General features: G+C 41.1%; 2 protein-coding genes across 3 annotated transcripts in view; one reads left to right on the top strand and one right to left on the bottom strand.

The window, feature by feature from the left end:
* WASF1 (WASP family member 1) overlaps positions 1-2680 on the bottom strand; it is an 81580-nt gene extending 78900 nt beyond the window's left edge. The window contains exon 1 of one of the 2 annotated variants that reach the window (XM_031610742.2): positions 2419-2680. The gene's annotated coding sequence lies outside the window, so the exon portion shown is untranslated. Of the gene's footprint in view, positions 1-1516; positions 1935-2418 lie in introns of those variants that run through there. The other variant, XM_031610744.2, reaches the window with a different exon arrangement.
* Positions 2681-3014: 334 nt separating this feature from the next.
* The window catches only part of CDC40 (cell division cycle 40), a 35169-nt gene continuing 13657 nt past the window's right edge, over positions 3015-24526 (top strand). Inside the window, exons 1-7 of the mRNA XM_031610810.2 lie at positions 3015-3605; positions 10278-10364; positions 11948-12077; positions 20401-20484; positions 22004-22143; positions 22764-22860; positions 24301-24440. Of these exons, the coding sequence (XP_031466670.1) occupies positions 3414-3605; positions 10278-10364; positions 11948-12077; positions 20401-20484; positions 22004-22143; positions 22764-22860; positions 24301-24440 (870 nt within the window). The 5' untranslated portion in view covers positions 3015-3413. The remainder of the gene's footprint in view (positions 3606-10277; positions 10365-11947; positions 12078-20400; positions 20485-22003; positions 22144-22763; positions 22861-24300; positions 24441-24526) is intronic.

Raw genomic sequence — 24526 nt, 5'->3', positions numbered from 1 at the left:
TAAACTGCAGACTTACAAATCTTGGTGGATGAGAAGTGACTGTATATGCAAGTGGGCTGACAGCAGTTTAAGAGTGCTAAAAAAAATTATAGAAAAACTAGAACAAGCAGGATTATACGCAGCATCTTCTATGGGGTAAAAAAGCCAGCAGAAAACACAGGGTATGAGATAAAGCACACCCATGGTGGAAAAAAGAGCTAGGAAAATGCTTGGAAAGGGAAAAGAAAGTAGGACAAAGCATTAAAACATACAGAAACAGATTTTGTTATCCATTATAAGGAATAAAGAACCAACGTGAAGGAAAGCTGTGAAATATTGAGGTAAGATTCAGTACACCTTAGCCCAGCTCTTTAAGGAAATTAGTCTGATGCAGAAAGCATTGGGGAAGACTGGGGTCCCCCATGTGTTTCCAAATAGCTTGGAAAATGGCTGGCTTAATTCAAACAGCTCTGACAGAAGGGTAGGAGGTTTCAAGGATAACTGCTTAAGAAAACATTAAGTTTGTGAAATCAAGATGCTACGAGTGTCCTGACTGACAGAAAGGCTGCAGTATGCATTAAGACCTTATTAGACATTGCACGATCCCCCAAAAGCACAAGACTATAAATGTTTTAAACAAGGAAAAAAACCAACAAAACATCAGAGCTTATAAACATTCATGTGATTTAAAGGAGAGAAAGAAGTCCTATTTCTACTGCTGAAGGAACTATTTTAAAATAAATCTCTCTTTCACCTGGGAAACAAGGAAGGCTTGGTAGCACTTGGTGTAGCATTCACCACCACAAGCAGTCAGCACCAGGTATCAAACGGCTCATTCCAAAAGCAAGAATGCAAAAAGTGGGGCATTTCCATCCCTCTTTGGAGAAATCAGACTAAGAGAGGCAAAGCGACTACAGGGAGAAACAGAAGTGGAAAGAGTGAAATGGAAGAGAAGCCAGGTATCCCAGATCTTCCACCCACCACTGCAGGCTGCCTTCATTCAGAACCAGCAGCATCCTCTTCCAGCCCAAAACACAGTATGGTTTTGAGAAAGTGATTAAAATAGAACACACTTGCAGCATACAGTAATCAGAGAGACTTGTTCTTATAAACCATATCACTCTTCATTTGATACTGATCGACCCCTTCTTGAATCCAAAACACCCAGTTAGCAATCACTAAGGTTTAACAGCACCTAGACAGAAATAACAAGTGGCAATTCATCAGCTTTCTCAACAAAAGTAGGTTTTAAGAGGAGCCACGCATCTTATCCTTCTACACTTACTATTTCTGTAATTAAAGCGTAATCGGGTCAACATTTCATATTCAAAAGTGAGATGTTGTATCCGATTGCTAGCTGAAAATTCATCTTCTCTACAATGTAAGCAAATAGAAACTTTATTCAGCAAAGCACTGCCTGTATCTTCATGTGCTTACTGCCCTGATGGTACCAGAAAGGCAACTAATTTAAACCAGCCAGTGATTCTCACAGGCTCTACAATGAAAACATCCAGAATCTGAGATGATTAAATATTACCGGCGAGCGATCGGGGATGTTGGGACGCAACGCAGCTCAACGTGCTTAAGCAAACTACCGCGGCCCCGCCGGCTGCACGTTCAGAATTGAGGATAACAAAGCAGAATTAGGCATTTTCAAGCGCAGTTCTGCAGATAAGAGCATCGCAGATCGACCCCGAAGCACTCGGAGGCGCACGTTCCAACTTCAGGCAGTACCCGGCATCTGCACGCCAAGCAAAAAGGAAGGCGCTCATATGGAATCGGTTAATGATGGCACCGACAAACCGGCGGCGTTGGAGGATCCGCTCGCGACGGCGCCGAGCGATGGGCACGGCGTGCCGCGCGGCTTCCCGTGCAACACCCGTCAGCCCATCGATAGGTGCGAGCGGACAGCGGCTCGCAGCCGCACGAGTTCGCGGCAGCCCGGTTCAGCCCTCGCGGCCGCAAACAAAGGAACGGGCTCGGCGTCGGAAACGCGGGGCTTCACCTGCAGCCCCACAGCAGCATACAAAGAGGAGGCACGGCCGCGCTCCTAACGCGCGCCGAACACCGGAGCGAGGCGCGGCGGCGGAACGCCGGCCGCCTTTTCTCTTCGCCCCTTCCATCTAAATTGCTAAAAGCGGCCAAGTTCCACCGCGCACGCACAGCACTTGTTTGAGAGCCGGCAGCCGGACGTCACCCCGGAGCCGCTCCGGCCCCGAACCCCGCAGCGCGGCCGCAGAGCCCGGAGCCGACGGAGCCCCGGCCGCCCCCTCCCTCCGCCCGCGGGGGCCGCGAGGGGCGCGGCGCCGGCGGCACCCGGGCCTGCGGCCGCCCGGACCCCCGCTCCCCGCACCTGCCCGCGCTGACGTCACCGCCCGCACCGGGCGGCGGAGCAGCACCTGGCGGCGGGCGCGCCCCCACCGCCCGCGCGGCGCTTACCGGCTGCTCCCGCGCGACGCCCCCGCCGGGCACCGCCGACTTCAAACGGCCGCGGCCATTCCGCGCGCGCGCACCACCGCCGAGGAGAGGCGGGCGTGAGGGAGGGCCCCCGGCCCGCCGCCGCCGCGAGGGAGGCGGCGGGGGTGCGGAGCGACCCGAAGCCTTCACAATAGGCACGGGGCAGCGCGTGCGGGAGGAGGAGCCTGAGCCGGGGCGGGCGGCAGGCGGGAGGCAGGGCTGTTTACCCGGCGGCCGGAGCGAGCCGCCCCCGCCCGCCGCTCGGGCTGCTCCACGCGCCGCCGCCCCCCGTCCGCGCCGCGCCAGGGAGGCGAGCCCACCGCGCCGCCCCCCCCACCGCGGGCGACAGGTGGTACGGTCCGGCCCGTCGCAACCCCCCCAACCTCCCCCAACAGCCGAGATGGGCGGGACCGTCCGCCGTGACGTATCAGAAGCCGGCTGCTGGCGGCCAATCACGGGTGGGGGGCGGGGCATCCCGGGCCCGCGGCTGTCCCCTGGCGACGGCGGCAGCCGCTCGTCCCCCCCTTTCGAGGAGACGGGGACGGTCCGTTGCTGAGCTTGGCGCGCGGTGACTTGCGGGCTGCTCCGCCTGCTCCTTGCCGCGGCGTAGGAGAGAATAAGTAGCGGGCCGCCCATAGCGAGCGGCAGTGGCGAAATCCCCATCCCCCCGTCTCGAGCCATTGCACAGCACCCCCCCGCCCAGGCCGCCGGGCTGGGCCGCGCTGCATGCTGGGTAGTGTAGTCCCGCCCGAAGGTCCTGGAAGATTAAGAACAGATAGCAGAAGAGAGAGACGAAACACGTCCCAGACACCTGTATATCCCATAAAGCACCGTACTTTGTACTATAAAACGTCTTTAGAGTTTTACTGAGATACGGTTTACCGCGTCACTCCGCCCGACCCGCTCTCTGGGTAAGACCCACGACGAGAGCCGCGTAGCTGCCAGGACCCGCCCGTCTCCGCCACCCCCACGCCAAGATGTCGGCGGCCATCGCCGCGCTCGCCTCCTACGGCGGCTCCGACTCGGAGCCCGATTCGGAGCCCGAAGCTGATGCCGGTCCACAGCGCGCCGTCGTGCTCGCCAGCCGTGACGCTGTGCTGCACCTCCGGCCGCCGCCCGCAGCGCCCCCGGCTCTGCCCGTGGACGCGGCCCCGGAAGTGGCGGTGAAGGTACGGGAGCGGGCGGGAGCTGAGCCCAACTTTGGGGTCTCGGGCAGGGGGCGGGGAGGTGTCGGCGTATTGCTGCCGTCTGTGTGTGTGGCGGTGAGAGCTTGCCCGGCACTCCGTCCGGATTTTTTGTCTAATTCTCTAGGATTAGAAAGCTCTAGGCAGTAAAGAAGCACTGTTTTGAGTGCAGGTGACAATCGTTGTCTGAGTATAGTTTGAGAAAAACAGCGAGTGAGGAGGAAAGCAGAGTTACGGTTCATGGGTATCACTTCACTTGTGCAAGTGCTGCTTTGACACGTATAAGGGTCAAGTAGTCCTGAGTGCACGGATAGGCAAATACACAAGGGACTGGAAATGCATAAGAAGAGATGGTGATAAGAGGGGAGGCTGAAGGGTTAGTCACATAATGTCAATGGCAGCCACACACAAGTGCGGTTCTGCCTACTGAGAATGTCAGTCTTCAGTATCCATATTCCTCACACTGATCCTAATCGTTGTACCTGTTCCTCATTGAGAATTATATCTTAATTTGCACAAACTTCAGACTCAGACGTTAAAGACGAATGGGTTCTTCACTCTGTTAGCAAGGCATAATGGTTAGCTCAATCAGTGATGGTATTTTTGGTATTTTTTTTTTCTTTGGTGTTACTTAATCATGCTTATCAAATAGCCATATGGTGTGCAGGATTGGGCACCTAATGGGACATAAAGCTTAGAGCTCCTGTACTGGAAGAGGCAATGAACATTCAATCCCCTTTAGCACCAAAGATTTCGTGGGTCTCAGGCACACTTTTCAGCTCAGTCATCTCCCTCCCCGTTTTGGCCTGTTCCCTAACGCCTCACAAAGCAGCACTAACTTCGCTCAACCATGCTGTTCTTCTGTAGTGCCATTTTTCAGATTAGTTCCCAGTGAGGAGCTGCAGGCCACCATGAGGCTTCCTCTCAGCCCTCTCTCTCTGGGCCGAACAAACCAAGGGATCTCAGTCCCGTCCCATGCAGATCTTCCACCATCTTCACAGCCCTCCTCTGGACAGTCTCTAATACTTTCATATCCTTCTACATCCTTCTGTGTCCTCTTTATGTCCCAGCCAGAATGGTGTTATGGTGTTTCTTTCAGGGAGAAATCCTGTGATATATAAGTGGGTCCTGTGAATTCCTCAAGGCCTTGTGTCAGTTTGTTGGATTGTTGACATATGTACTGCTCTTGTCAACTCCTTGCTGGCAGTTGCATTTCCTGCAAAGGAGAAGGTCCATTTCTCACTTTGTGTGTGAGGTATGGCAGGTCCCTGCACTTGGCTGGGAGCAGAGCTGCACAAAGTGACTCCACAGTGACTGCACTGCCTGAGCAGGCACCATCCTATTGCGTTGCTTGAGGGATTTTTATGGATGTTTTTTCTTTAACCAGTATCATGGTGAGATTCAGTGCAGTTACGATAAGAAACAGATGCCACCTTTATGCAGTACCTCTTGTGAACCACCCTCTTGGCATGACAAGCAAGGTTCTTAAAGGAACCAGTTCTGTGAACGGGACTTTTGAAGCTGTTACAATTAACAGACTGAGGAGAAACAAAGAATATGTTTGCCTAATGAAAGTCTGATGATCTGGAGCCCACCTGCTGTTAGTTATCCAGAGGCTGGCTAAGTATGGTGTCTATGTGTTGGCTTTTTTGGGGGTAAACTAAGAATGTTGTGTGAAGCAGTTGAACACAGAGACTCAGTTACTTGGTCTTTAACACCAGTTTCTGTTGATACAAAAAAAAATTCATCTTATGGTTGCTTGCAAACTTGTGAATTAGGGAATTAAAAATGCTGAAGGAAACGTAGGAAATTGCACATTCTGTGAAGAAATCAGTTTTACATGAAATGTTGCGGTTATAACTATTGCTTTGTGAGAGAATATTTATTCTTTGTCTGATCTGCATCAGCTCAGGGTGAGACTTGAATGGGAACAGACAGTTCCTTATTTATCTACCATGTCTCATTCCCTGTTTCTAGGAGAAGGATGCTCAGCAAGATGAAATCAACTGGGCTGAGCCACTGCAGAAACTGGAAGTTCTCTATTTAATGTAAGAAGGGGTTAGGAGTCTCAGATCTATTTTTTTTTTTTTTCTGTTGAAACTGGTACCAGTATGTAGGTGTCCAGAAAAATACAACTTTGAGGGAAAAAAGTAGACTTCATTCACATTTCTTAATGTTCTTTAAAATCTATTTCTTGCCCAACTGTGGAGAGGAAAGGCACACAGTCATTGTGTGACCATGGGATAGCAATAATGAAGTTTAATGACTTGTGTGGTGATCTGTTACGGACACTTTGACTTCTTTTAACATGTTTTTGTTTTTTTTTTTTTTTCTATTTGTTGTCACAAAATATGTTGTACAGAATGCAAGGTGCAGGATATCTAGCATAGCTTAACAAAACCATTTGACATCTGCTTTTCTTGCCAGTCTAATTTTATTATTTTCAAGTCATTGGGATGAACATGGACTGATAGCATTTTACTCATTCACATTCACTAAAAGGTGGTAAGAACCAAATCTTCATGTTGGTGCCTTACTGTAAATGTCATTCATCTCTTGGTAATAAATTTAAAAATGTATGGGAAGAGAGCACACCGTTTACCTGACAGGCCAAGAGGTTTATGTAAGAATGGGTAAGTAACAAACTGCTTAAGCCTGTGCAACTCATGGTGTGGGGCCTTAATTTAGCACATTTTAATTTAAAAAAGTAATTAAGCTAAATTAAATTCTGTGCAGTGTGGACTGTACATTTTAGCTATTTGGCTAATTAGCAGTGAATTTAGTTGGAGAGAAGGAAACATGAGATTTGTTGTCTAAAATGTCCAACAAAAAAGACAACCCACATATATATCACAACTTCTTGCTTGGAAGATACGAAACCAAAAAGCTATGACTTTTGCTTCTATTAAACATCATGTTTAGACAAATGGTTGAAATTTGTCAAATTCTGCTTCTTAAATACATTGACAGCTCTCATTAAACTTGAAGGCAGCCACATGCTAGCACAATGAGATTATAACATTTGGCTAAAACTTAAAAATGTGGATTAAAAGAATTGTGAGTTGCACTAAGCAACATTATCTTATTACAGAGGAACAAAATGAGCTGCATCCATACTGTAGTTTGTTGCTTTTATTTAGGATTTTTCTTCAGTAGATTTTTCAGGAATTTGATCTGCGTTTAAATCAAGGATATTTTTGTCTTGCAAGCCTATAAAAGAAACTTTTAACATGCATTTTCCAGATTTTTTTTGTTATTATTGTTATTGAACCATCTTGCATTTTACAAATCAAATGTCTTTCATAGATTGTAATGGTTTTGTTTGATGGCACTCAGGTATATTTTTCCTGAAGAAGGACTGTGGCATGTGCAAGGAATCCATAAAAAGGAAATCTAATCTGGTTTGCTTTATTTATAGTTTAAAATCCCTTGTATTTCCCATGCACTTATCTCGGCTGAGTGGCCAGAGGATCTTTATGGTAGGATTTAGAGAGGACACCTTGGTAGCAGCTAGACAGTCTGTGATCTCTGGGGTGCTGCAATGAAGCGCTTGCTTGTCTCTGCTTAGCTTCTGTATGCCTCCAGGTAGAGGTCCTTAGGAAATGCTGATGCTCCGGAGTTCAGGCCTGAGTGCCCTTCCTCTGACAGCATGTGATGTAGTGCTGTGGGATGAAACACAACAGAGAACAGGTAAAAGGGGAAAGAAGAATCAAAGCATTTTTATATACCTCACCAAATAACATCTGAACTATAAATCAACCTGATGTTGCAAAAGTAGACAGTCATGTTATAAGAGACAAGGAGAGAGAGAAAGCCCTAAGTGCTTCATTGATGTCATCTGTTCTGTTTTTGCCTTGTATCAAGGGTGAGACCTCTGTTATCTGGACACACGCTCCTTTAAGTTGCATTTACCAAACTTTAGTAGATTAACAAACTGCAGTCTCGGTGTTTTGCTGTACTTGCTTCTGTGAAGTTCTATAATCTGAATCTTTTTTTTTTTTTTTGGCCAAATCATATTGGTCACTTTTTTCTTCACATCATATTTTCTTATGCCTTTAATTGTTCTTGATACTACATTTTGGACCCTTTCCAGTAGCATGTGTGTCTTACATGGTATGTAGTACCCAACGTTGCCACTGCACACAGCTGAGCTTTTGTTACCTGCACTAAGGTAGGCAGAGAGAATGTGGAGACCTGGAGTTTGCAGCACCATTGGGTTATGTCATTCAAAAAGTCATATTCAATAAAATATAACTCCCTAAAACTTCCCACTTCCTCAGTATCAGAAGGGTGAGTTCAGCTAAAATAAGGTATGCAGGTGTGCCTTGTGATCTTTGCCATCTGCAGGGGATGGGGCTTCTTGCTTCTGCTGCATTCTTTGCTCCCATAGAAAGAACACCCCCAATGCAGATTGCTTGCCGCTTTATGAAATGATTGGTGGTCTAAGTGAATGATGGTGGGTCTTGACACTATACATATTCACTGCTTCTTACCTGACTGTTCCATAGTGTTGTTCAGGCTGACATTTATCATATCTTGACCAAAGAACGAATAATTTGCCTCAATTAGGGTAACATTTCAGAATACGTTGTGTATTACTCTGTGGGTATCCATTGCTTAAAATATTGAGCAGGTGAAGCTGGGAGCTTGGGACACGTTCAAATTGTCATATAACTTAAAGGGAGATGGCATCACAAAAAAGACAACTGATTTCCTCCGGCAGCACAGTTGCAAATCATCATTTGGCTCAAAAGTACAGAAACTGGTGAGCATAGCTCTGATAACTCTGACACATGCTTTGCTTTCAAGGCTCAGTGGTTTTCAGGTAGAAGGGATATGCCTGTGGTGGTCTCGATGCGAACATATTGTGCAGCTTCCAAATGACTCAGCGCTGTTCCACCAGCAGTGAGGGTGAACCAGAATTGCTATAATCATCCAGCAGAGGATCAGCTTTCAAGGCACAATCTGTTTCTTTTCTCTTTTACCAAACGGCATGTAATAGGACTGAACATAGAGAAAGGAGGAGGAAAAATAACAGAATGGAACAATTCTTGGCATTTTTGCAAAACTGGATTTCTTTGACTTCTGGAAGAACAGGGAAAAAAAAAAAACAACTACTATGCCTTAATTTCTAGAACCCTCGTAACTGTTTAAATGTCACTGACAGTTGGCCAGATTCATTTTGCTGTATTATCAACGTTATTCATTTCTTCAAATAAGACTGGTGGATAAGACCTGAAGTCTTGCCCTCTCAGAGCAAACTATGTGATGGGACTTGAAACAGTTACCTAGTAAACCTCCTCGGGCTGTAGAGCTGTGCAAGGAAATAAAAGTGCGTAGGTATTGTAGGTTAGGAAATGGTTTTGAAATGCTCCTATTCCAGCTGAGTACGGAGGGGCTGTCTGTCATGTTGCTGAATGACTGGATTAGGCCTGCTGTGCTGTTTCTGGGCAAGTTCACCACATTTGAACGTCAGGGCTGTGAATGTGGCAGTAGCTGTTGCTATATAGACCCAGTGAATCAGGAAGTTTGTGAGACAACAGAAATGAGGTCAGGCAGAGAGCGGGCAGTGCTATGACTCCAGTGGGAGCAGTGCAATGGCTGGACCTGCCTGTAAAAATAATTGGTACACGGTAAGGGTGAAGCTGTGACTTGCAGACACATTTGAATCCTGTTGTAGCTAAGCACTGATGAAATACTGATGCCAGGCAACCTTCAGGATAGCTGTTAGGAATATTATGAATATACAAGCACATTATAAATGCCTTTGTTCTGGAATAAAGATGCAGGAAGTGATGCTCGTAGCAATGCCGCAGAATAACATTCTCCTTTGTGTAATTTAGCTCTTAATTGGGGGGGAAAGCAGCATCAATTTAGGCTCAAAGTAAATGAGCCTTTGTAGAACTCTTTGAAGCCAAGTCTTTTTGAGCACTGCCACCTAATCAGACTTTGCTTTCCCATTTTATCTCTTGTCTTCTACTTCAGCTGTGTGTGCACTTCTGAGTTTTTTCCCCTTGAGTTGTTAGAGAAGTTATGCTTCTGGTTAACCCCTCTTTCTTCATCTATCAAGGTAAATTGTTGTCTCAGCAGGCTTGGAGATATGTTTTAAAACTGAAACTGGATTACATTTATACCTTTTGGTAAAAACATGGGGATGAGGGGTCATTGGATTATCTAAAATTTGCTGTTATATGTATATTTGCTCTGATGTCTGATTCTGGCTATTTCTCAGAGCAGTTACTTGTGACTTCTGCCATTTTCCTTTTGTAGAAATCTAGCTTTCACACTTTGACATCAAATTGGTGACAATTTTACCTGACCCTTCTTTAGAAGTTCTGGCTTTCAAACATCCTGGGGAAAAGAAAGCTTACTTCTAATCTTGCCACTGTCTTTGAAGTGTATGCATGAAATCTTTTTTTTTTTTTTTTTCATTCTTTTAAGGAAATAATATACTAATAGACATGTAAAATTTATGAAAGTATTCTTTTGCATTTTTTCTTTTTTTAAATGCCAACTGTGGCCAGACAGTGTTTCTCCTTCTGTAGCACTAAAAGCGTCCATCTGAAATCCAGCATTAATTTGGTCTGAAATGGAGTAATACACATTTAAAAATCTGAATGTGAAAAATGATGTTCTTGTATGTCTGTTTTATTTCAGGAAGATGTAGAAACTGGAGTCCATCTTGATCCTGCTATTAAGGAGGTTCAGTACAATCCTACTTATGAGACCATGTTTGCACCTGAGGTAAGAAACAATGCTGATATTTGCAGCAGAAATGTATTTCACTTAGAGGCTCTGTAATTCTCACGTGGAAGTCAAATAAGACATATTTTCTTTGAATACCTGCTCTAGTTAGGAATCTAGTTTGGGCAAACTGTAAGAAGATTATATATAGGTACACAGGTGCTAATTTTAATGCTTGAATTCTAATATTCTGAGGAAAACTGTTCTAAGAAACAGTGATTATCAGGATGAGAACTACGAAAATTTAAAGTTGAGACTTGGAAAACAAAAAATGTTGAGTAAAACAAACAGCATCGAAGTAGTCTCTTAACATTTTCACATTTTTCCTATTTACTCATGGTATTTAGCAAAAAAAAATAAATAAACTAGCGGATATATTGTTTATAAGGTTTGAAATCAAAATCTTAGTTACTTCCAGTATAGCTATTTGCATCCAGTGTTGTTTCAGTAAGTTAAGATTTTCTAATGTGTAGGGTAGGAAACCACTTTAGGCTTAAGTTGGATAGCCTAGTGCTATGTGAACCACTTTCTATTTTATAACTGCCAGGCTATCCAAAGGATAAAAATAGCTCTTCAAGCATTTAACTTTTTTGCAGTATTTAACTTCTTTGTATGGTTTGCCTGTTGTGAGATCAGAGGCTAGCATTCCAGGTAGATAAAAGCCTGTCTTTTTCTTGAATTATTCATGCTGTCTAAGATGACCCTGCTTCAATCTGAAATTTCTGCATCGTTTGTACTTTACATTTAGAAAACATTTTGTGGAACCACATAAACTGAACCTTTCATAGCAAAGTAGCATTTTGCAACTTCCAGCAGGTCGTTTCAAATCCATAAGATATGTGAGGAAAAAATACTGATTTAAAAGTACTACAGTCTTATCTTGTATGAGTGTTAGAGAAGCCTAATGTGGAACAGTCTCAGGTGGCTGTGAACGTGATTGACAAGCACAGCACTTATATTTAAATGTAGTTTGATACTAGTCTGTGTATTGTATGTGTTTGCATTCATGGTTTTAATACTTTTGCTTGTCTGTGGTATGTTCAGGAAGCCTTTAGCATTTGTCATCTTGCAAGAAGAAAGCAAGGCAGAGTTTCGTGTTTATTCTTGAATAATACAGCAAGTCCCTAGTTGCTTTTTACATGCATGAAAATGTTGTTGGAAGTGTAATTTCTGTATGAGCTACACGAGTTTTATAGGACTTGTTCCTTATAGGGAACAATACACTGTAGTTTTGTGTTTTGAACGTGCTTGAACTGACCACATAATGAATAGAAATCTTTTGTGTCGAGTAGTTGATACTGATTTGTCTTCTGTAGTGGTAATAAAGGCTAGAAAGTTTAATCATAAAATAGGCTGTTCAGGCTGTGATAGTGATCTACGACTGATTCAGTGGACTTAAAGAAATAGAAAGAAACAGAAAGCTGAAGTGGTTTATCGTTACCTTTTTTGAAATACAAAACTTTTCTTCTCCCCATTTTTTGTGTTTCTGTTTCGTTTTTGTTTGCTTTTCTTTCCCAAAAACACATGCATAAAAATAACAAATTAGTAACTCTGATTTACTTCTCTTAATGTTATTGGTGTAGTTTGGACCAGAAAACCCATTTAGGACTCAGCAAATGGCTGCACCTAGAAATATGCTCTCTGGATACGCAGAGCCAGCTCACATCAATGACTTCATGTTTGAGCAACAACGAAGGACATTTGTAACCTATGGTAAGTCCTTAATAGTGGTATCTGTATGGGGAAAAGTCTTTGAATGAGAATCCATATTGCTGTAGATCATAGTATTTACTTGGGTGATCTCATTTTGTAATTCCTTTTGAAACTGTAATCAAGTGCACAATCTTCTACAGAAATGCTCTTAATGAATCCCTTTGTTAGCTAAATCTGTGTAGAGAAAACAAATCAAAATTCCATGTTTTCAATGTGAGAAATAATTGAAGATCTTTTATGCAAATAGATTTCTTCATGTGATTCTAACTAAAGGTAGTTTCTCACAAAGCAAAAAGAAAGCCATATTAAATTGTGTAGTTCTTCAGTGGTTGCTTATTGTAGATGCAAGTTGGATGAATGGAAATTGGACTAAGTGAGAGTGCATTTGCTGGAGTGTTTCTAGCACAGACATGACCAAAGATGTGTCTTCGTGTGGATGGTTGTAGTTGCTGCTTTGTCATCTTGAATCTTTTCACTTGTAATCTGTTGCATTTGAAAAATGAAAGATTGAGTATCGGAGGAGTTTGAGTATCAAATGAATCGGCTTTTTATGGATTGTATGAAAAATGTATTTTTTTATAAGAAACATACTGAAAAGTATGTATTGTAAGCATTCTTTTGGTCACGTTTTAAGGAATGAAACCTCCATGTATTGACATATAACTGTGATTAATTTTATTCTTTGTTACATGATAAGCTTTTATTTCTGTTTTTCCTTAAACTTGACTGCAAATGCTTGTCTTGCAAACATAAATGTTTGTTTTCAGGTGAAGTCTGACTTTGTATTCTTCAAATTCAGTCTACTAAGCAAGTTCTGCTGCTTGTTGTGTAGATTATAGTGTCACAGAAGTCAACTTGGGGGCACAAAAAACCTTGTGGTTTCCTTTTTTATTTGTGTTTGTACTCTGAAGAGTATTCCCTGCAGACTCATGTCTGAAAAACTCCTTCCTTTATTGCTAGCGTCAGTGGGAGCCAGGTACTATACCTAAACTTGGAAGAAAAAAATTACCTAAAGTCAAAGACTATAACATACTCAGTTTCTCTTTGTATTTGAATTTTATTAGAGATAACCCTGTAAATGCTAAATATAAAATCTTTTTATTTCATTTTATATTTATATATTTACACAATTTTAGCTAATAAGTACTTCTCAGTTAGGATGTAGAATGTAAGCAAAATGAAGATATTAAGAAATAGATGTTTCCTGTAGCATAAATTTAAATTACTTTACTGCAATTTTGATGTTAAAAGTTGGCAGGCTGTGCAGGTAGGAGCTTACTCAGGGTCTGAGCAGGTTAGGTTTTGGTCACTGAAATTAAAGGTTGCACTTTGTGGGTCGTGCATTTTGTGTGTGCTTTAAATGCATGCTGGAAAAAAGGGTTGGATATGTTGTTTAGTTGGTTGTTTTTTGGAGGGGGCAAGCATTGCAAAGTTTAGTTTGGGGGAGAGTAGAACTAACAAAACTGCCCAAAGCTCTCACTGTTGATTTATATTTATGTAATGCACAGCAACTGCTTTAAAGGCTTTGTTACATGAGTATAAAAATATTTTTAAGACTGATAACACTGGCAAGTGTGCAACTATCATATTAGCTTTCTAGAAATGTTCAGCAGATAATGATCTCAGTACAGTGAAAATAGAGCTATGAAAAGGCTGAGATAGTTTAAATTGCAAGAACTAGCCCTGAGAAGCTAAAGTTCAAACTAGAATGTGCAGCAAATGATTGTGTTTTCTTGAGTCACTAGAAGGTTTTTTGTGAGCTATTTAAAAATAGTATTTGTTTAAGTTGTCAGAAAGTTGCCTTTTAAAAACATTGACATTCTTTTTTCCATTTCAAAAGGAGGTCACAAATATCTTCTTGAAAAAGACAAGCACAGAAACACGAATATAGTTGCTGGGCATACATCTAATTCATTTGTATTTGTAATGACTAAATCTTAGCATATTGCTGGAACAGAAAGTAAATTTCTCAATTGAAAGCTGGAGATCTTGAGAGCTCTGGCCCCTGTTAGGCTGCTTGATGGCAGGAGGCCTTAAATCTGCAATGGCTAGCATGTAGGTTATCAACAGCCGTAAATGAAGGACAACTGTGGTACATGACAGAGAAGCTGATAAATGAGGTCATGTATCCAAAACAGGTCAATGCTGCAGTGTCTGCACCTTTATATGGGAATTTGTTGTTGTTTTTTCTTACTATTTTAAGGAAGGGAACTTGTTTGTTTGTTTTTTAAAGGTAGTTTTACCTATCATCTTGAAAGGTAATGTGTCTTAGGTGGGAAACCTCTATATTAGTCAGAGACAAAGCCCAAGTATGTTTCGGCACAGTCTTTCCCATGTGCTTCTCCTGCAGTAAATATTTCCAGTTGTAAGTGCTTTTTCCATTTGATGCTTGGATAGATCAGAATGTCCATGCTGTAGCTGAAGAAGGGCCAGGATGAATCTCAGTCAAGATCCTCTTAGACAGGAAGGCAACAGTGGATACCTAAAGAGGGAAAGAGGCAAACAAGTAGCAGTGTATCTGTGTTCTTTTTTTCTAATCAGTTGACCATGTAAAGATGTGGGGTGTTTTCAAAGTGTCTTTGAGGTACCCTGTAATCAATTTAACTCAGTTTCATAAAGATATCCATCATTTACTGTGAGGGTGGTGAGACACTGGAACAGGTTGCTCAGTGATGTTGTGGATGTCCCCTCCCTGGAAGCGTTCAAGGCCAGGCTGGATGGGGCTGTGAGCAACCTGGTCTAGAGGAAGGTGCATTGAGTCAGTTTTAAGTGAGAGTTTTTATGCTGGGATTTGGCTTCAGATCTCTTGGGTGAACACCATCTGCTCCTGGGTCTTACCACTCATCTAACTCTTTAGTCTCCTGACATTTCATTCTGAAGTAACACTGTCATATTACCCGTAAAGAAAGGTTCTAGCACAAGAGCCTCCCCGAACTCCTCCATATACAGCTACTTTGGTTTTTGGTTTTTCACATATTTGGATGCAACTTCAGTACTGTGCTGTTCAGTTGTGCTCACTTTCCCTCTCATCTCTTTTAAGTCTTTTAATAGCTGGCAGGCAGTAGTTCTTTTTCTCCAATGCACTATCCTTGAAATGTCCCTGCATTTAGAACAGGCTCTATCTTTGAGGCTTACTTTCTGTTTCTTTTTAAAGTCTTCTCTGTTTTGTGTAGCTCTCCTGGTTTGAGTTTAAGATCATTGTAGTAAATGTTTTTATGGCTTTTTTCTTCTTCAAAAACGTTGATTTATTCTTTATTGTAGTCACTTTTAAAACGTGTATCTTTAGTAAAAATGTCCTAAAATCAATCTTCCTGCACTGCTCAATTGACTTATTTTCTCTTGAATCTCTAAAATGACTGCTTCACAGGGCAGGTATGTCATGTAAGAATGTTGTTTTCAGCCCCTCTTAATGTAACTGCAGTCCAATACTGTGCCAGAGGTACCAGAGATATTCTAGTAATAATTTTTTATTTTTACTGTGGTTCTTTGCCTAGCACCTTTGTTATCATCTCATGCTTATTGTCTTTTCTGGCTGAGCAGTCAGTGATGATATCCTGGCAATTTTACTTGCCACTACCTAAGCCTAGAATTTCAGTCCAAAGGATTTTCTAATGCTTGTTAGCATTATTAAATTGTTAATCTGAATTGGTTTTAACCTCTCTTCAACAGCATGTTTTTTCCCTGCTGTTGAGACATTCTTATTTTTACATGCTTGAGAGTGCATTCTGTACAATTATGGCAATATTGTTCTACCAATTGTGAATTCTAAATTCTGAATTTAGAGCAAGATGTTCAGATTCCATTGTTTATTATGTTTTAGCTTCTGCTATTTTGTATGCATGCTCAGGTCTTCTGATTCTCTGGGCCCAGTTTAAGTAGGATCCTGTGCTTATTGCTGTCCCTTTTATCTGAGTTTTCAAATTCCTGTGCTATACCTTTTGCTTGAGGATGTATCTTAAATTTAAGTCTTTGTCTCATTCCAGATTGCTTATTTTTCTTTAACCATTGTCCTTCCCCAGATATTTAGTCACAAAGCGCTCTTTGATTCTTCACAGAATGCCCCGTCCTTGGAGGTGTTCAAGGCCAGATTGGATGGGGCCCTGGGCAGCCTGGTCTAGTATTAAATGAGGAGGTGGTTGGCCCTGCATGTGGCAGGGGGTTGGAGATTCGTGATCCTTGAGGTCTCTTCCAGCCCTCACCATTCTGTGATTCTGTGATTCTGTGACAGTGCCAGTAACCTGTTTAAAGTAGATAAAACCTACCCATCTTACTAAGGTTCACTTCATTCCAGAAACTTGGGAATGTATTATTGACATTATTTTTATTGACTGGAAATATTTTCCAGATTGGGTTTAAAGATTGCAACTTCTCTTTGCAGTGAGCAGCCTGTTGAGAATGATCTGCCCTTCCTTCACATGTTTGATACAAATTCAGAAATTCTATAACCATAATCAAGTCACTGCTCTGCAGCCCATGGAAAACAGGAGAGCATACTGAATGCGCTTCTCAGATCTCTGACAGATCAAGCTGATTTCAGCTTCTTTATCAAGAATGTCTCTATGGTACCAGCACTTAGCAATCAGATGCCTGTCTTTTTAATACAGAATGCTGTAGTTCAGCCATATAACATGCCATAGCAAACATCAAGTCTTAGACTGGTTTGGTGGTTCTCTATTTTTTCTTCACAATGGATCTACAAGCTGTCATTTTACCCCTGAACTGAGGAGGTTCTTTCTAATGCAAGCTTGCTTCTCCTATCTTTCAGACTCCCTGACAGTTGTCAGGGGATGCACAGGTCAGATATCTATAGAAAACACCTTGAAACCAGAGATCTAGTCAGATCTTTTGATCTGAGTCAAAATTGCTTTGAGGTCTTTCATGATGCACTTGTCTGCCATATTTCTGTACTTTTTTTTTCATGTTTTTAAAATCTACAAACTTGCAGGGTTTTTTTCATGAGTATGATAGTAGAGGTTTTACTGATGCCACCCTGAGCCTTCTGTGCTGCACGCTTTAACTCCATCTTATGTTTCTGTCAACATAAGTTAGATAGTCTTGTCAAGCCATGGGTTGTTGTTGCTTTTAATGTTTCACATATCAAAACTACCTCTGTGCCCATCCATTCTGTTCTCCTCTCTTCATCCCTTTTTAGACCACAAGCACATTTTGCCAGTCTCTGCTAGGCCTTCCTCCAGGCCCATTCTCATTCACGTTACAGTTTATATGTGTGCTTTCAGCGTAAAGGGTTGTTACAAACTTTTTTACGTACGGAACAGAAAATGTTCATTGGTGTGAACATACCTGGTGGGCATACCCTATGAGGAGAGACTGACTACGTTGGGATACCCAGCCAGAAGAAAAGGAGGCTGAGAGGGGACTTCACTGCTCCCTGCAGCTCTCTGAGGAGGGGAAGCAGAGAGAAGTATCTGGCTCTGCTCCCTGGCACCAATGGCAGGATGGAGGGCGTCAGATGGGCATTGGGATACATTTCTTTGCCACGAGGATGATCAAACACTGGAACAGGCTGCCCTGGTAGGTGATGCCCCAATGCTTGTCAGTGCTCAAGAGACTTCAGGAAAATGCCCTCAGTAACATGCTGTAAGTTTTGATTTGTCCTGAAGTGGTCAGACAGTTGTACTCGGTGATCATTGTAGATCAGTTTGAACTGAACAATTCTGTTCTATTAATATGGTTAAAAAATAATAATTTCATACCTATTTCAGCCTCTATATTATGCTGGAACTGAACTACTTCATTCATGCAGCATTTAGTATTCTAAAGCCTCTCTTTCACAAGATATTAATGTCTTATTAAATAATAAGCAGTCTTCTGTCCGTGAATTTCAAAGCTCTTTATGAGTATTCTGTAACTGTTAAAAAGGATTAGTGTATCAGTAAGATTGATATTGGAAGCTTAAAATGACTTGAAAATTACACTTCTGTGTGATTTTTTTTGTATGCTCACACGCAGTGCCTGCAATCACTGTTAGCTTTTGCAGTTGTTGACATTTTATTCCCAGGTTGCTTTATTCTCAAGCCAGGTCATTCAGAACTCAGACCAGCTCTATTGTTTCACGTATGTGAGCTACCTTGAGTTCCTCTGTGCTGCATTGCACAATACAACATAAACTTACTTGAATTTACTGTCATTTTGGAATGCACATTGAAGCCTGATTATTTAACCAACCATTTTCAGATGCATTGCAGTAATGGATGTAGGTGGAATTGTACCTTTCTGTGCTGAAGTGTAGCATGAAATATCTCCCTCCTAAATGAAACTGGAGGAGATGTAGGAGTGAAGGCACGTTATATATACCAGCTGAGTAGGATAAAAGCAAGCTGTCTTTTGCAGCTGCGTTTAGGAGTCTCAGACAGAAAGAAAAGATTCTCTTTCACATACCCACTAGAAAGTAGAAATTGTTCAGAGCTTTTCTATGACAGTGATGCTGGACCAAATTCAATCCAGCTATAAGAAGTCTCCACTTCCACGGGAAGCTGTGCTTGGCCCAGGGTCCCTTATTCATTAGAATACTGTCCCTCTTTTACAAGTACTGAGCAAATAGAGTCCCAGAGTCTGTCAATACAGTTGGAGGACAAGAAAACCACTGTATTGATTTTGACATAAATCCAAAGTAATATCTCTCTGCTGCTAATAGAAACCAAGCTATAAGCTTGGAAAAGAACTCACTGATATACTGCCTTAATAAAAGCAGGCAGTTAAATTAGTGTAAGTCTGATTACAGTGTCTGCTCAGTTTGGTTATCCATGTAAGTAAAAATCTTCTAGGACAGCAGTGTACCTGAGAAGTGGCTGGGGATGGTCTCCTTTGGCTGTTGGGCTGGTGTTGATAGGTTCACAATGTGTTTGCATCTAAGTGTTTTTATAAACTATTGATCTTTGGGAGTCAAAGGTTAATCTTCCACTGCTTATGATTTTCATAATTGTTTCTGTGAATCGACAGAAATGTAAGAATTAATTTGTACGCTGTAAGATTTCTGTGGATTTGTGTGTGGTTACTTCTACCAGTGGTAAAATTTACTTCTCTTTCATTGCTTCTCTTTCCTTTTTATTTATTTTTTTCTTTCTGAGACGAAGGAATTCTCTATGGGTTCTCAAGAGGCAGTTTGTCATTTGAGTTTAATAAAAAATGGTGCTGTGTCCACCAGGGTGCAGTCTTAAACAAAAAAAAAAAAAAAAAAAGCCACAGTGGTCAGTAAACCTTCAGTAGCCCTCTACCTTGGAAACCACATGAAGTTATTTGTATTTCATGGAAGCTTATGCCTATCTGCTTCAGGAGAAATGGAGAGAAAGTGTAAGAGATGCATATTAAAATGAGAATCTCAGAATAAAAAAAAAGTGAATTATCCTGAATATCTACAAAAATGCTAATACATTTTATAAATTATTTATAAGAGTAAATGCAGCAGGTTGTTGGTGTGGGTTTTTTTTTTTGCTTTTTTTTTTTGCTTTTTAACAAGACTCAATAGCAGTAATCAGGAAATGACTATGTGAATGCTTAATTCTTTTAAAAATTAAAGGCTATTGCTGCTGCTTCTGGTACGTTCCATGTTAGTTAAAGCAACTGCTTTCATGTGGAAGGAACAAGCTTTTCCAGCCATGATATGAGGATGAAATCATTTCTGCGGGGAGGCACACAGAATATGCACCAAGCCCTAGAAAACTTCACTTGCTTCCATTCCTCTTTCGTATCCCTGCCCTCTTCCTTTTGGCTGGTTTCAGTGCAACTTACTGCTTTTGCCCTGAACTAAAGCAGCACCCAATTAAAATCATGCATTGCTGACAGTAAATTTACAGTTAAATCTTTCCTTGACTCTAGAAAACAAAAGTAGGCTGCTATGACATTCCAGAAAGTAATGTTTTGTATTGTAGCAGGCTGGTCTGAGTTTAGTGTTGACCTTGCTTGAAGCAGGGTGCTGGGCTATAGAGGTCTCTTGGGAGGCCGGAAAGATTCTGAAGCCTCACTCTTGTGATGTGAACTGTTGTGTATTGTATGTATTCTCTATTGTGCAGAATTAAGCATTCTGGTTGCAAGGCATGCACAGAGACCTCATGGCAGGGGATTTAGACTAGATAATCTTTAAAGGTCCCTTCCAACACAAGCCATTCTGTGGTAACACATTGTACTAACTACAGTACTGAGGTCAAGTGATTAGTGAATGAAATTTCAAAATATTTATCCTTCTTCATTCTGAGCTCCCTCAGTGCCAACTGGAAATAATTTTATGGACTTAGTAGGAAGGCACACAAAAGTTGCACAAAAATCAGAGGTCCAGAATAACATTTATTTTGTTATCTTGTTCCAGGTTATGCATTAGACCCCTCTATAGACAACCCTGAAGTTGCTACCAAGTATATTGGCTCTGTAGAAGAAGCTGAAAAAAATCAAGGTAAGTATTTCAGAATCTTATATAAACTGATGGCTATTTCCATCATTTCTTCACTAAGAAATGGAGTAGGTATTGGCAGAGGAGGGAATTATGAGAGACTTACCAATGATGATGTGTTGCACATCAGAGATATAGGGGGAATTTGTTTTCCTGAAGTAGCAAATATGTCAGGCTATCTTTAGAACCTCTTAGGTGTCACTGAACGAATAGAATTGATCTGTATATATGGAACAGAGCTTTTTGATCCTCTTCAATTGTGCCTTGATCCAGGTTGTGGTGTGTCTGCATTAGGATGTTGGTATGCTATGGCTAACTAACAACTTACACTACGCTACCCAGTAGCAAACTGAGGGTTCTGTGAGCCACCTTTAGCACTTCTGTTGGGGATTGCAAGTTATCTCTGCTAAGAGGAGTTAAACTGTTTGGAAAAGAGAAACCATTGGAAGGTTGCCAAGTGGTAAAGGCATAGCATTCCACTGAGAGAACTGACTACCAGAGGCATGGCGCTTGTAATTAGTACATTGATGCAAGATATTCAACAATAAAAATGACTTCATGGTTAATTTTTTTTAAACTTTTTATTTGCATGTATATATGAAGCTTCTTTATTTCTCTGTTCTCGTCCATGGAATATGTAGAAGGTTACCTCACTCATTCCTTCCAAGCAATTGAAAATAGGTTTATTTTGATATATAGCAATTATATTAGATAGAAATGGCTAAGGCTAAATCACTTCAAAAGTAAAATATATTCTTCTGTTACTGCAATTTTTGTCATTTATTTTAATAAAATTCCTGACTGCAATATAACAATCTCTCATATGACCGTTGTTTTTAACTTCTACATTGCCTATTTTCCTTTGTTTACAAAAAATCCTTTTTGTCTCCCTTGCCCTAGAGGAGTATTACTGATGCTGTAGGAAAGCATTATGAAAACTGTGCATGAAAACTGCACGCTGGTTTTGATGGATGAAGTTCTGAGGGCACAGAATTTGTGATAAGCTAACTTTTATATGAAAGAATAGGATAGTGTTCTGACTGAATTAAAACACACAGTTGGAATTGGGATTTAGGGAGATCTTTGTGTTGTTTTTGTTTTTTTTTAAGTTTTGTCCTTGTGGATTTTGTTTGAAACTGAGAGAGGTGGAGGGAGTCAGAAGCCAGTTGTTCAGGCTCTAATTTTTCAAAGTCTGCACTGTTTAAAGTATGAAAATCGATACATTCATGCAGTCTGCAGACTTAGTGCTACAAATGCATGGGCACATGTTTGATTAAATACTAGTTTAAGTGGCTCTTCTGTTACTGTACATGGCTAGCAGTGTTCGTAACCTAATAAGTCAGCAGTGCTTGGCCCCTAAGTGTATTCTCCATTTCCTGTGTGTGTTGGATGGAGTGATGGTGATAGTGTTGTTGGATTTATTTTTTGTTATTGTTTGTTTTAGATTGATGTGATGAGACCTGTGGTGTTGAGGTGTGTTATCTGTGCGAGCAGCTAAGCAGTGTGTTGTTTCTTTCTCTAGGTTTAACAGTGTTTGAAACGGGACAAAAGAAAATTGAAAAAAGGAAGAAATTCAAGGAGAATGATGCATCTAACATTGATGGTTTCCTGGGACCGTGGGCAAAGTATGTTGATGAAAAAGAAGTAGCCAAACCTTCAGAAGTAAGTACTACTTTAACACTGTAAGCACAAACTGCTAGTGCATTGTGGTGCAATAATATATTATGTGGTGGTTTTAACAGAGATCCAGTGTGTCTCAACCAGAAGGTGTGCTTTAGGGTGATAGAAACATTTCTGGTTCTGAGTTTGAATAGGGTGTTCTGAATGTTGTGCATTTAATTATTTGAAAGACTGGAAATAAAATGAATTGTATCAATGTGTCACATGTAGAGTCTGGCAAAAGATCCTTATAAACAGGAGCAACTTGGAAAGGACTGAACGTAAATTTGTACTTGTTTATTTTAAGAAAAAGGGAAGGGTGTTTTTTTTTGTTTTTTTTTTTATTTTAAAAGCAACTACCCAACCAATAAATGTCCTTCACATTGAATCAGTGATGCTTAGCCAAATAAAAAGATTATATTTAATTACTTTCAGCGTACTTAGCTTTTCAAGCTAATGTTTTCAATAAAGGTATTCTGTTGATGCTCAGAAATATTTCTGATCTCACTTAGCAAATACGTGTATTCTTAAAAGCAAATAAACAGTAATGTAATTTTGGATTTTGTTATGTCATTCTGAACATTTAATTTTTTAAAAGTCAAGATCATGTTTTATTTTTCCAGGAAGAACAGAAGGAGTTGGATGAAATAACAGCTAAGAGGCAGAAGAGAGGAAAACTAGAAGATGATAAACCTGGAGAGGAGAAGACTATATTACATGGTAATGGCATCTTCCTGCCTGTTCTCATTTTCCTGCTCGCTGTGTTTTCTTGCCTGCTGTGTTAATTAGTAAGGATGGCAGACAGCCTCAGCAAAACTGCTGAGGCACCTTGATGTTTCTGTTTTGGAGATAATGGCATTTACAGGCATAAGCATAAAGGGCAGGGAAAGAGATAAGCTTGGACCAATTCCACAACATACTGTGAAGAGCAGTGTGGAAATGTCATCTTTCAGGTTTTATTTATTTATTTTTAATGTTACTAGGTATGCATATCTTCCTAATTTACAGAGCAAAAAAAAAAACCTGAGATTATGTGCTTGGTTTAGTCTGAGCTTCAGAATGACTACAGTTTTGTCTTTTGGTACTTTAATCGGCAAATAGTGCTTTGAATTACAAACATACAATTTGGAAAATCACTTGGACCCTGTACTTCCTCAGTTCTTAATGTGAACATTCTTGCTATGAATAATTATTTATCAAATGATTACCCTGTTGAGGCCTATAGCATACCTTCAAAGAAAATTGTAAGAAAATGGTAAGTAGGTAAGATTAAGTGATTTTTGGAAACTGTCATCTGTGTGCAAAACAGTGTGTGGCATTGCTTGGCACAGGTAGTTAGCACCTGTCTTTGTATACCATCACCTAAAGTTTCACAATCAGAGTCCTTGCAAGATAAATTTTAATCTTCTCAAACTGAAGCCTTCCAGAAAAAAGCACTGTTTTGTATACACCTTTGTTCTGGCAAGCCTTCTGCTCACCATTAATGCTGAGCAGAAGGTCATCTGTAAAAGCAAAACTGTCATATCAATATCCAAGAAACAGAAATTAATTAAATCAGTGCACAGCTTAATGTCATGGCTACTCAGCAGAGAAGTCTATTTTGGAATATCAATTTATAGGACAATGCACTCTGCATGTGTGAGCATCCAGCCATTTCTGTGAAATGTAGTTAAAGAACAGCTGTTAGCTTCTGACTGCTGTTGGTTGCCCAGTTGCTTGACATTGGTGATGGATCTTCTTTCCTCTGGTTTGCAATTCTGCTGAAATGACTGTTGAAGCACAGAGCTGTATGGAAAGTAAATTGCAAGCAAATGCCAGAGTTAGAGTGCAGGTTATTATCTGTGTACATTTAGTATGAGCAAACCCTTATTGTCCTCAGGAACACTTGCATTTTGAGGTAAGTTGGGCAAGGGGGAGATCATTTTGTTCAGATTATCGGATTCCAAGCAGATTTGCTGAAATGGCTTAATTTGAGCACAACTGATGTCAAATAAGAATCCATAACCTATGAAGTGGGTTGATTTTCTTCTCATCCCTCTTCCCACCCTGCTTCAGGGCAAGACAGCTGTGTTGAAGAAAAGCCTTAAATATGTGTCAGTTGAATCTTCCTCTTAAAATACAATCTCTCCAATTCTCAGAATTCTCCATTTCCCTTTTTAGTTAAGGAAATGTATGACTATCAAGGGAGATCTTACCTTCATGTTCCTCAAGATGTTGGAGTTAATCTCCGTTCTACAATGCCACCTGAGAAATGCTATCTTCCAAAGAAACAAATCCATGTATGGTCTGGACATACAAAGGTAGGAGAAGTTTTGGAGTGTACCTCATAAAAATGCACTTTGTTTTGTATCTGAACTTCTATAAAACTGAAGCATCAGTATAAGAA

This window comes from Phasianus colchicus, chromosome 2 (genome assembly GCF_987193195.1).
Source record: "Phasianus colchicus chromosome 2, bPhaCol1.hap1.1, whole genome shotgun sequence".
In the NCBI taxonomy this organism is placed as follows: domain Eukaryota; kingdom Metazoa; phylum Chordata; class Aves; order Galliformes; family Phasianidae; genus Phasianus; species Phasianus colchicus.
The sequence above is the reverse complement of the archived record's forward strand: the minus strand, read 5'-3'. Positions and strand labels throughout refer to the sequence as shown.